This window comes from Saccopteryx leptura, chromosome 5 (genome assembly GCF_036850995.1).
Source record: "Saccopteryx leptura isolate mSacLep1 chromosome 5, mSacLep1_pri_phased_curated, whole genome shotgun sequence".
Classification (NCBI taxonomy): Eukaryota; Metazoa; Chordata; class Mammalia; order Chiroptera; family Emballonuridae; genus Saccopteryx; species Saccopteryx leptura.
Genome location: NC_089507.1, coordinates 203,336,831 through 203,349,156, shown reverse-complemented (window position 1 = coordinate 203,349,156; position 12,326 = coordinate 203,336,831). Strand labels below are relative to the sequence as shown.

General features: G+C 53.0%; 1 protein-coding gene across 5 annotated transcripts in view; it reads right to left on the bottom strand.

Moving 5' to 3' along the window:
* Nucleotides 1-193: 193 nt before the first annotated feature.
* Nucleotides 194-12,326, bottom strand: part of SULF2 (sulfatase 2) — a 106,844-nt gene continuing 94,711 nt past the window's right edge. For 3 of the 5 annotated variants that reach the window (XM_066387603.1, XM_066387602.1, XM_066387601.1), the window contains exons 12-21: nt 6,724-6,952; nt 6,536-6,632; nt 5,986-6,080; nt 5,139-5,198; nt 4,595-4,764; nt 4,208-4,350; nt 2,988-3,111; nt 2,278-2,311; nt 1,980-2,033; nt 194-1,091 (exon numbers count right to left, since the gene is read on the bottom strand). In XM_066387603.1, coding sequence (XP_066243700.1) covers nt 1,061-1,091; nt 1,980-2,033; nt 2,278-2,311; nt 2,988-3,111; nt 4,208-4,350; nt 4,595-4,764; nt 5,139-5,198; nt 5,986-6,080; nt 6,536-6,632; nt 6,724-6,952 — 1,037 coding nt within the window. In that variant the 3' untranslated portion in view covers nt 194-1,060. The remainder of the gene's footprint in view (nt 1,092-1,979; nt 2,034-2,277; nt 2,312-2,987; nt 3,112-4,207; nt 4,351-4,594; nt 4,765-5,138; nt 5,199-5,985; nt 6,081-6,535; nt 6,633-6,723; nt 6,953-12,326) is intronic. The other 2 variants (XR_010751761.1, XM_066387604.1) reach the window with 2 other exon arrangements.

Here is a 12,326-nt window from a genome sequence, read left to right as displayed (position 1 = left end):
TTTGATTGATGTATTTTAAAAGCAAGGTTCTAAAGCTGGTGTACTGTGACACTTACCTCAGTCCCTGAAATACATAGTAAATTTTAGTCATTAATTCTCCCTTTAAAAAGACCCCATCTAAGTCTAAGGTGTTTTCTTGGAAAAAGGTGCTGACTGGTAGTGATTTTTTTAAAAACAAAAACGAAAACACAGCAAAAATTCCCAAGAATGGCCTTTTACAAAATGTCAAAGGTTACCTCATACCAACTGCTGGTCATTTGGTGGGGGTTTGAACATTGTATGACAATAGGCTACAAAATTTCTTTACAAATACAGTTTCATTAAAACTCAGGCTGTACATCAACTTCATTTCTGTACTTTAAAAAACATGAGTTGTTGGACAGGTAAGGACTGGTCAGGAACACACGTCCACACTGGCACGGGCTTTGCTCTCACACTGGCCACAGCGTTTATTGACCCCACCACGCTTGAGAATTGGGTTTTCTCATCAGATTCCCCTACAAGTCCCCATGCTGGTTACATGGAAATAGTCACATATGTACAGTGAAGCAGGTTCTTCAGAGGGGCCGGAGTTAGAGTGCTAGACAAGTGTCACTTCTTTTGTGCTTCCGACTCATTGTCAAACCGTGCACCATGCCAGTGTCTGCTAGAGGTCTCTGTCCTCGCGACAAACCAGAAGAGGAGAGGATTCAAAACAGGGTTGTTCTTCCCCTATGGTTTAAAGACAATTCCAGTGACTTTTCAGCCTTGGGGGAAATTTCCAAAAAAAAAAAAAGATCCTGTTCTTTTTCCCTTGTGAACTCGGAGAGGGGGTTAGTGGTGACCTTTTGATATGAAAATGCATTTTGTGCAGCTGGTGAGGTATAATCCAAAGCAAAAGCAGGGCGGAAACGGGCTTCCTGAAGCATCACTCCTCCCGCGGTCTCTCTGCCTCACTGACTGACAGCACGTTCTGTGTCCTGGCCCTCCTGGGGACAGCGCAGGTCGGCTTGAAATCGTCCAGGGGCCGCACCGGCTGTGCAGTCAGGGGCCTCTGTTCTGGGAGGTCCGTCTCGGGCGCTTACCCTTCCCAGCCTTCCCACAGCTGGCCCCTGCAGGACAAAGCAGACTCGTGTCAGGGTCGGGCTGTCGTGCTGCGCGGGGACTGCTTCAGCAGCCCGGCAGCCCGCTAAGCTCGGCTTCAAGGAGTGGCTGCCGAGAAGGAACAGTTCTAGGTCCTTCAGGATGGGCTGGCTACCACCTAATCATCTAGCTCTTCAGGTGGCATTTAAAGATGGGGGAGAGTAGTGGCCAGGGAGAATGTGACAGGTAAAAATCACACGCCTGAACTCGGGAGCACCAGGCACATGCTCAGTTGGCCCAGTATTATGGTCCAGTTAAAGCTGCACAGGTCTCTGTGCTCTACAGGAAGAAATGGCTTAGGCTAGAGGCTGCAGTGGCCGCTCCCCAAGGGGTTTGTCTGTCTGCAAGGTGACAATGTCACATTAGTTGTCAGTGTTAGAAAAAAATTATCACACGTGAATTTTTGGATTTTTCTGATTGAATTAGAGGATTCACAATGCATTTGTGCCCTTCTCTTTAGACTAGAGGTGACCTTTCTAGGTTGCCACAGTCTCTTAGCCCCCTGCCAGCTCTGGATTTTGCAGCACGGACATTGAATGAGGCTGCCCCACTGATGTCATGGACCAGGCAACACTTCTGCAGCCGCAGCCTTCAAGGCGTCTGGCAGTTAGAATGTTGAAGTGCTTCTAACCTCTGTGGAGTGCCTTGAGTTTACCAGGCACAGGTGGTTCCGTACAGAGACAGGGTACTAAACAGGGAATGTACTCGAGTCTGTTACTTTACAGGAAAGACCTGCATTACTGTTTCCCCTCGCGTACAGGACAGCTGAGAGTACACACAGGACATGCACACAGAACAGCCTTGGCACAGCGACGCGAGCCGGGGCCAGGCCTCTGTAAACTGGTTCCTCAACTCACAGTGATTTGGAAGAAGGTCTCTTCATTTCTGGCCACTTTCGACGCTGAAACTGCCTAAGTTTTCAGGTGTGAAAAGGAGAATGAGTGTTAACCATCACCAAGAAAGAAAAAGTTACCCCCAAAGAACAACGCAGAGACGGTTTCTTAAGTGACAACTAAAACCGGTGGGTAATCCAGGCCCGGCAGACCAGAGAAAGGGCAGGGTCTCAGGCAGACCCGTGCAGCCTCACAGAGGGCAGACTAAAGGGTGGGCCTACGTACGGGACCGCGCTCGGGCTCTACAGACAAAACCGAGTACCTGTACTGCTCATAGCTCCCTCCATCTTTAAGTCCTAGACAAGAGAGATGAACAAAATAGAAACTTAGAATCAACACGGAACAAGCAGTGACAAAACTTTGTGAACTGCCTTGCCTTTTTTTTTTTGAACACCTGAGGCACTGTGTCCCAAGCCCATGATGTTGGCAGTGTTCCCGAGGCAGACCGAGTGGCCTGAATTAGAAGGTGAGCTTTCCTTAAAGCAGCCTTGTAGACGGTCTACATGCTGGTGTCACCTCACCAGTTTTAGGACCCTGATGCATTCCTTCAACACTGACCTTGGTCATGGTGGGAGGCAGATATGGGCATGAACACTTGTGCTACAGAAGACAGAGCCAGGGGCCCTGAGAAAGCTGGTGGCGGGGAGAGCCTGTCTTGCTCTTGGCAAGTTTCCTAGAGGATAGGGCAGTGTGATCACAAGTGTGGGCTCTGGAGTCGGCCAGCCCGGTCACTGCTCTCCCTAGGAGGAGGACAAGCAGGTGCGCCTCGGGGTTGTCACAGTGATTAATAAGTGACGGCGCTTTGCGTCGTAAAAGCAGCACCTGGTAGATGTTAGGAACGTGATATTTTAGCCACCAGTGAGAATCAGCTCCTTGTGATTCTGGGTTCGCTTTTCGAACCAGACGCGACCTAAATTCCTTCCTGTGGTAGCCCTGCCGGGTGACTGGCCCCATGCCGGGGCGCCCACTCACCCAGGTCCATGTTTCGTGTCCGGGGGTTACACTGCTTGTAACCCTTGCAGCTCCTCAGCTCCATGAGCTGCACGTGGAGCTGGTTGAGGACATCCCTGTCCAGTGTGTTCACTGCATTCATTAGCTGGTTGGGAAAATGGTGGGTTATCAACAAGGTGAGTGCAGGAGACACCCCCGCCCCCCAGTCCTCTACCACCACCCAGGAGACTGCCGTCAGGCCGGTCGGGAGGAGCATGTGCTGTGGCAATGTGCCCTCTGCCCCTAGCGTCTGGAATAGTTAGCACCACCTCTAGGCTCTAGCCCTGCCAGTCTCCCTCTTCATGAGGGCCAAAACTCCCGAGAATGAAAACCACCTGTGTACATAACACTGCACGCCCGGGGCCCCTGGTCAGGGGGCTAGCCGTGCCGGGAGGGAAGCCCTGGTCTCCAGCAGCCTTCAGAGTCCCCCAGTTCCTCCTGCCTGCAAAGCAGCCGCTTGGTGGTGGTGGTGGTGGGGGGGGGGCAGTGACCCGGGCCCCTGCCTCATCTGGAATGACTAGTGACTGAGTCACCTATGTGCTCTGCCATGCCCTTGTGTGAAATACAGGCACGACCTACCTAAGGAGAAAGGCTGCAGCCCCTAGAGGTGCTGGTATTTAAAAATTAGATTTCAGGTAAAAAACTGTTCCTGAAACACTGCATAGTGCCACGGCCACACTGCTGAGAAGCTGTTCAAGACAGGATAGGCTCGTTTGTCTCACCAGACTCCAGGGCTCCTTGTCTTACAGGTCCTGGGCCCCTTTAATCACCATGCATGTGTGCAGATGACTTAATATGTGGGAGCACTTAGGAAGGCCTGGCATGCAGCGAGTGCCACGTGAGGGTTAGCTACCGTCCCTGCAGGGACCTACGTGCTCAGGGTTTGGCCTGGCCCTAAGGGCCCCTACAGTCTGTGTCCTCACAGGTTCCCACATGGCTGGCTTTAACCTGGCCAGGGACGAGACTGGACAAGGGCTGGGCCAGCGGTTTTCAACTGCCGGTCCGTCAGAAGGCCGTGCTGGTCTGCAGACTGGTGGTTGAGAAACACTGGTCTAGACTGCAGGCGCAGGAAGAGGGAGCCCCAAGTTCCCAAAGGCTTCACAACTTCTGCCCTAGGGATGTAGTGGGACTTGGGAAACGTATCACTTTATCAGGGGCCCTAACTGGCAGTACCTGTGGACCCATGTGTGGGTTGTTTGTACCTGGTAGGGGTCTGTGTTGAGATCAAAGTACTCCAGAAAGCCGGTTGCAAATTCACAGAAGAGGAAGTTGTGGGTCTCATTGATAGTCCTCATGCACCAGTACGTGTTGTTGTTGGCGCTGGTGCAGGCACAGAAGGGCCCCACTGCCAAGGGAAGAGAGCACGCCCTGAGAACCTGCAGGAGGAGCCCCCGTGCCGGCAGGAATTCCTGTCGGGAAGGTCCCGTGTCTCTGTTGGGAGCACTTGCTGACCCCTTGAGGTCGTCAGGAAAGCTGCTCCCGAAAGACCCGCAGGCTCTGGCAAGGAAGCACTCACAGGCGGGGGCAAGGTGAGGCCCTGGAGAAGCCCTGCCTGCCCAGCCTGCCCAGCCTGCCCTGGGCTCGCTCACGTGTCCAGAGAGGCGCAGTCTGCCAGTGCTGGTTGTCGTGGGTGAAGCACGTGAGGCCGGGCATGCTGCACGTGTCATTGTTCTGCAGCCGTTTGAGTAGCTTGCGGAGCTTCTTCTTGTGCTTCTGCTCCCGCAACAGCCACACCTTGTCCTTCTCCTGCAGCCCCTTCCTATGGGCACACAGGACCACTCTCAGCCCCAACCTCGGAGCCTCCTAGGGATCAGCGTCCCAGAACCTCTGCTCTTCCTGTCGGAGAGCTGTGGGCAGAGCACTAGAGGGATCCCCAAGGGAAGAGCCTTGGTCCGATTCCCACCGCAGGTCCAGGGCCACAAGTGGGGAGAACCAGGAGGCAGCTAGGACTCCTGTTCACACCGTGTGGCGGGGGCTGCAGTAATGCCTGCAGCCACAGGGGGGCGCCTAGAGACCGGCTCAGTGTTGATCTGGGAGCCAGACCCCCCCTGGAAAAGGCCAGGACTCTTCCTTGTTTGTTTTAGCTTAAGGGCAGCCTCCGCATCTCGCCCCTGGACCTTGAGCCACTCTTACCTGAAAGAATGCAGACCGGAGCCTTTGTGCTTGAGGCGGCCTTTGTGCTGGGTGTGGTAACTGGAACAGACCCCCCAAACCCCAGGTGTTAAGAGACTTACAGGGCAGCCCTCCTGGGACCCCTCCCTGCCTGTCTCCTTCCTGCACATGTGAGCTGGGAGCCCCTACCGAAGGCTCGGGCCAGCCTGAAGGGCGTGGGGTAGGTGTGCGTTAGCCAGGGCCGAAGGCTGGGCCTCAGCATCACACTGGGGGGGCTCATGTTTGCAGTCTCTTTCTGGGAAGGCAGCAGTGGGGCTATTTGGTATAGCAGCCGCACGTAGCTATTAAAATGAAATAAAACCATAAATTCAGTTCCTTGTTACACTGCCACATTTTACTTACTCATGTGGGGTTGGCGGTCACCATACTGGACAGTGCTGCTCTCATGTTCGGACCTTGGGTTGGGCGCTCCCTGAGCTGGTAACGTGACCTGGGGCCACATGGGCTGTTCCCGAAAGGGCACTCAGCAGGTCCCTCTCCCTTCTGGGAGCCAGAGCCCCTATCAACAGCCTGCCGGCCAGCAGTGCAATCTGGGCATCCTGCTGGCTCCCTGGGGGTGGTGACTGTCCAGTGGCTGACAGTGGGCTGTGAATTACTGATTTTTTTTCTTGGCAGGGCCACCAGCCATGTGGGAGGGAAGTGAGGCCAGGCCCAGGAATTACTGATTTTTTAAAAAAATTTATATTTTGCCCTGAGGGGACAGACAAGGGTGTAAAAATAATGAAGAGTCATGGAGGGAAGGCTGTGTCCCCAGGAGTGGTCCTGCTCCACCAGGGGCCTTCCTGGGGTCCCCGTGCTTCCCCCTCACCTGATTTTGTGGCAGTCACATTCCTCTGGCCGCTTTTTCTTCAGGTGACCGCGGACTTCCCTCAAGTTCTTAATTTTGTTCTGCAGAGTTTCTATCTGAGTGGGAGAGGAGAGCAGGCAGTGAGACTGGGGGCTGGGTGAGGGAGGTGGCCTGGTGGGGCCACTGCCCACATTTGGGGCTGTTGGGGGTTCCTTGGCTCTATCTGAAGCAGCCAAACTCCAGCAAAGAAAGTACAAGTCACGTCCTCTGTCCTGTCCTGCCCAGGAGCCAGCTGTACTCACTGAGGACTAAGTCCCCCCGTCCCTGGGCTTGTTGAAAGGACTAAATGGGGTCTGGGGTGACTTGTAAATCAGAGAGGGGTGTGATGTGACTGCAGCGTCCTGCAGCTGGCTGCAGGGAAGCTGTCTAATGCTAGGATGATGCTCCCGTCCCTGGGCTGAGGGTCTGTGGGGGCTCGCTCCTGGGCCTGGCCTCACTTCCCTCCCACATGGCTGGTGGCCCTGCCAAGCTTGTGGTGGTGAGAAATGCTCCGTGCCCAGACTGCCGTCACCTCATGGTCGATGTGCAGCTTGTGGTCTTTCCAGGCCTGCAGGGACTTGTATAGGTCCAGGTCACACTGGACCGTGTCATTCTCTAGGATGTAGCACCTGTTCAAGAGAAGGGATCACATGGGGCCCGGAGCAGGTGAGGAGGGCCCAGCCACTGCCTTTTACCCCCAACGTCTGCCTGGACTCTCACCGATGCGTGACTTTAATGGGGTTGGGGGCTGAAGAGTCCGGAAGGCCTCCCGTGCCACTGAAGTCCCCACCGTCCTTGTCATCTTGGTCCTCAGGGGCCCCTGGCCAGTGCCGCTTGGTAAGGTTGTGGGGCTGGGTTGCCTCATCCAGACTTATGTGGTGCACCTCGCCGTCCACCTCAATGGCCACTGAGCGGATAGAGCGGTTACGGGCATAGCTGGCCTTGTACTCTGTGGGCATCAGGGGGGTGGCAAGGTCAGGAGGGCCTGGAAAGCTGACCGGGCTCCCTGGGCAGCAGACTCTTGATCTAGGTAGAGCCACACTCCCAGTCAAGAGGTGCAGTGTTACCTGAGACGTGTGGGCTCGTGGAACCTACCCCTCAGAAGCCGGCCCTGGACCCCAGTGGAAAGGCCCTCGAGGTGACTTAACCGGGGAAACTGAAGTTGGAGAGTTAAGAAAGAATTGGCTTAAGCTGCTTTCAAGAAAGAGCTATGACTGGATGAACAAACTGGTACGTTTATACAATGGAATATTTGGCCATAGAGGGATGAAGCAATAATACATGCTACCATGCAGGCAATGTCAGAAAGGCCACATGGTGTGAAAGGACCCAGGTACAAAAGATCACACACTGTACGATCTACATGAACTGTCAAGATCAGGTAAAGACATCAAAACAGAAAGCAATTTCTTAGCTGCCATGGGGCGGGGTAGAAGGTGATGGGGTTTCCTTCAGGGGCAACGGGGATGTTGTAGAACTAGAGGCGGTGGTAGCATTACATTCTGAACGTATTACGTGTTTCTGAATATACTTCAGCATTGTAAAAATGGCCCGTTTTATGTTCTGTAAACTTCACCACAATTTCAAAGAGTAGAGTAGGCATAAAAACACGAAGGAGACTGAATCAGTATTGAGAAACCTCCCAACAAACCAAAGAACTAATAAGAACAAACTTGTCCATAAAGTAGATGAGGAGGGAACACTACAGACACATTTCATGAGGCCAACACTGCTCGAATGCCACAGCCCAAGGACAGCACAAGAACAAGGTACAGGCCGGTTACCCTAGTGAACCAAGCAAGCAAGAATCCTCAGCAGAACCTTAGCAAACTGAATTCGACAATACATTTAAAAGAATCACGTACCATGATTAAGTGGGATTTATTCCAGTGAAGCATGGATAGTTTGCTATCAGCAAACCAAATGTGATACATCACATTAACAAAATGGGGAAGAAAAATCATATGATTGCAGTAGAGGCAGAAAAAGCATTTGACAAAATTTAACAACCATTTATGGTAAAAATGACTGGATAAGGGGTTAATATCCAAAAATATATAAAGACTTCTAATCAACAGCAAAAACACAACCTTATTAAAAAATGGGCAGAGGATCTGAACAGACATTTTCCCAAAGACATACAGATGGCCAAACAGGTATGTGAAAATGTGCTCACCATCACTGATGAGCAGGGAGATGCCAATCAAAACCACAAGGAGATCCCACCTTAACACCTGTCAGAACGGCTGTTACCAAATAGGCAAATAAAGTGTTTGGGGTGTGTGTGAAAAGGGAGCCCTCCTGCACTATTGGTGGGAATGTAAACTGTTACAGCCACTATGGAAAACAGTATGGGGGTTCCTCAAAATATTAAAAATAGAACGACCATGTGATCCAGCAGTTCCATACTCACTACTCAATATTTATTTGAAGAAAATGAAACCGCTGACCTGAATAGGTATATGCACCCGTTACCGTGGTGATCGTTTTGCAATATATACAAATATAAAATTGTTACATACCTAAAACTAATATCTGTCAGTTATACTACAGTAAAACACAAAACTCACTAGTTTGAATTGGGGTGGGGGAAAGCCAGGCAGCACATTCTTCTGGAGAGAAAAGGGACAACTTGGGGAAGACACTGCTTCTCTGTCTTAGTCCCCAGCTGAGATCTGGAAGCTGCTCTCTGCCAGGTGGGCAGGGAGAGGGGGCTGAGCTCTAAGCTGCTGAAAGCTGAGGGCATGCAGGCTCAGGCCAGAGCTCAGATTTCTTGCGTTGTCCAGATGTTAAAAGACAAATTTGACCAAATTGCTAATAAGAAAAAAGGGCGTGGGTGGTCACACGAGTGCAAATTTCCAGCTTCTGAAGAGAAAACAGATGTGCCTGCTCACAGCCCCAACCACTCCTCTCTTTTAAAACTCTGAGCACTTCACTCCAGGCCTGGCCCCTGCATATATAACCCTGCTTCCCCAAATGGTCATCTTTTTAAAAGAAGGGCCTGGAGCCAGTTTCGGCCACGTTTCTGTTTGGTTCTGTGAAACCACCAGGTGGCGCCCAAAGCTCGAGGACTGGCTGGAGGCTGGCAGTGGTGGTGCCCAGGGAAGGAAGGAAGGAAGGAAGGGAGGAAGGGAGGGGAGAGAGGGAGGGAGGGAGGGACTCCCACTCCCTGGTGGCCCAGGGCTCCAGGACCTGGCCTTGGCTGCCCCCTCTTTTGGACAGATGTTGCCATCTTCCATTTCTCAGACTCCCTGAGAGAGGGCCTTCATAACCTGGTGGCCAGGAGCTTACTCAGGCTCTGGAACCTGGCGGCCCAGAGCCAGGGTGTGACCACCACCGGCCACGGGCTGTGACCTCACGCTGGATCTACTTTCCAAGGCTCTCTGGAGGGTGACATGCAACAGAACTGGTACATTTTTCAGCACCTGGTACCGGCATGGAGCCGCTGGTCTACGGTTACTCCGCAGCTGTGACACCGTTGCCCAAGGTCACCACTGTCCAGGGTGGAAAAGCCCCGTGTGGTGTGGCCTGCTCTCTGGGGCTGGGACCCACAGGGCCTTTGCACTTCTCTTCCCCCCGACGTGGAACTCTCACTCTCTGGCTGGTCACGTGGCCCATTCCTTTTCCACGTTTGGCTCTTAAATGTCAACTGAACACACATTTGAGAGCTGCCACCCTCTCCGCCTGGTCACACCATCAGTTTACTTCCTCCACGCATTTCGCACCGAGGGAAGTGACGTTCCCATCTTATCAACGAGGTTAGGCCTCGTCTCGTCCACGAGGCCCGGTCAGTGTCTCTCTCGTGGGATTCTGTCACCTCAGTGTCTGGCACATGCAGAGCTCGCAGACTTGTTAGAATAATGAATAAACGCCAGCTCCCCGCACCCATCCCCAGAGTCCTGGTCGCGTCCTTCTAATTCGGCTGGCTCTGCCTGGCCTGCCAGGCTCGGCTGCTCCCAACCAGGGCTGCTCAACCTCGAAACCAGTGACATTTAGGGGCTGGATACACCTCTGTTGTGGGAGACTGACCTGTGCACTGCAGGACATTTAGCAGCGCCCACAGCTTCTATCCACCAGATGGGGGGAGCACCCCCATTCCCACCCAATCACGACAGCCAGGAATGTCTCCACATGGCCAAGTGTCCCTTAAGGGGCAAGATCGCCCCCAGTTTAGAACGCCTGCTCTAGGCTGACTGCTCAGAAAGGAAGGGCAGAGAGCATCTTGCTGGCCGGCACCTGCACGAGGAAGCACGTTGGGCCGGGGGACGGGGCTGAAGTCCTCACATTGGCTGTGTGACCCTGTCTTTCCCGTCTGTCATGACTGAGCTGCTTTGCTCCTAGGTGGTTGTGAGGAGCGCATAAGTAAGGCAGGGCTTTGATGTGACACCGTCCTCGGATGAGGGCCTGGGGTTGAGCTGAGTCTCGGCTACTTAGGTTAATTTTTTCTTTCTTCTAAGCATTAATAGGAAAAGAAAAAAAGCTTGAGTCACAAGTTCTTATATTAGTTAAAGATTGTCCTCTGTGCCGTGTGTTGAAGCAAGGAGATGTTAGCTGTGTAATTCAATCTAAAAACCAATCATTTTCTTTGCTAAAAAGAGGTGAGCTTAGTAGTTACTACTCAGCTTGTGAGGAAACGGAATGGGCCCGATCCACTGGGAGGTGCTGGTGGAGGCAGGAACCTGGTCATTAGAGAGAGACGCATGTGCTCTGTAAGCGATGTGGTCTCTCCCAGAGCACCACGGACCAGGGGGTCAGTCACAGACAGAAAGCAGGATGGTGGCTTCCAGGGGCTGCGGGACGGATGGGGAGTTAGTGTTCAGTGGGCATAGAGTTTCAGTTTTGCAAGATGCAAGTTCTGGAGATGGATGGTGATGACTGCACAACAGTGTGGATGTACCTAAGGCCACTGAACACTACACTTAAAAATGTTTAAGATGCTAAATATTCTGCTCACAAAAATTAGGTGATAATTTATTGCTTCATATTCATTTCGAAATATCCCCTAATTATTTGTGAGCAGTATACTATGTTATGTATATTTTACTACGATTTAAAACAACCAGAACTAAAATCGCTGGGCTTTGGCTGTCCTTGGGTTGGGGGCCAGAACAATGGGCAGCATGGGACAGCTTTGGCCTGAACACTTCCGGCCAGCTGACCCAGTCTCACCGAGACCGCGTTCTTGCACCCAGCAGCGTGCTGGGCACGCTCCAAGCACAGGCACCGTCTTGTCTGAGCCCTTAGGCAGAGATCATTCTCCCCCTGGGAAGCTGAACTCGGAAGAGGGCTGTGACTCGCCCAGGGTGCCGGCTGAGTCTTCCAGCCACATCTAGAGAACATATGCCCTCTGCTCTGCTCGCTGGCCTTCTGCCTGTCCCTTGTGTGAAGGCCCAGGCAGCTCCTTCAGCTGGGTTGGGGAGCCTTTCCCCACTCCAAAATATAGTCTGTTGTTATTTGCATAACTATGTTCTATGAAGTCACCGGGAACACGGCGTTGGCGAGTAGTTAAAGCACTGCTTCCAGGGGAAATGTGGGTTAGGTTTCTGTGAGCCTGGGTCAGTCACATAACCTTGTTTTCTGGGTGTTTCTGTTTAAGGACACCTTATGGAATATATAGTGTTGAGTCATGAACATTGAAGTCATGGCCACAGAGCTATAGCGCACGCCTGCACAAGCTTCCCCGGAGACCACGCACTCTCTCCGCAAGGCGTGTCACGGCCGCCCTGTGCCCAGGGACGTGACCCAGCACTTCAGCACTGTGCTGGGGGCTGTTTCGAACAGTGGGTCACCGGGAAAAGCATGACCCCCAACAGACACGAAGAGGACACCTGCGTAGAGCAGGAGGCTGAAACAAGGGAAGGCGTCTCCTTGTTCAGCCTCAGCTGGGAACGTGCAAGAGGGCGGCGACCCTGCATGTGCCCGTGAATGACCGTGGAAGCATCTCCAGGGGTGACTGGGGCCTTACAAGTAAATTGTAGGGAGCCAGCGACCTGGCACACACGGGTTCCACGAACAACGAGGAGGGACCATATCAGCCTGTCCTGATGGCCCAACCCCTTCTCCCTATGACGTAACTGTCTCGAGTCCCAGTCACCGTGGGCCCTCCCAGGGCTCGCGGCCAGTCTCTTACGGGCCTTCTAGCCCACTGACATACCCCTGGGCGGGGGGGGGGGTCACTTGAAAACACAAATCTGACCTTGGCTCCTCTGCTCGAACCCTCTGGTGGCTTCTCATCTCAGAGTGAGGGCCGGCAACGCGACGTGATGGCCCTAGTGGGTCCCCACCGCCCCCTCCCTCTGTTTACACTGCGATCCCCACTCTGC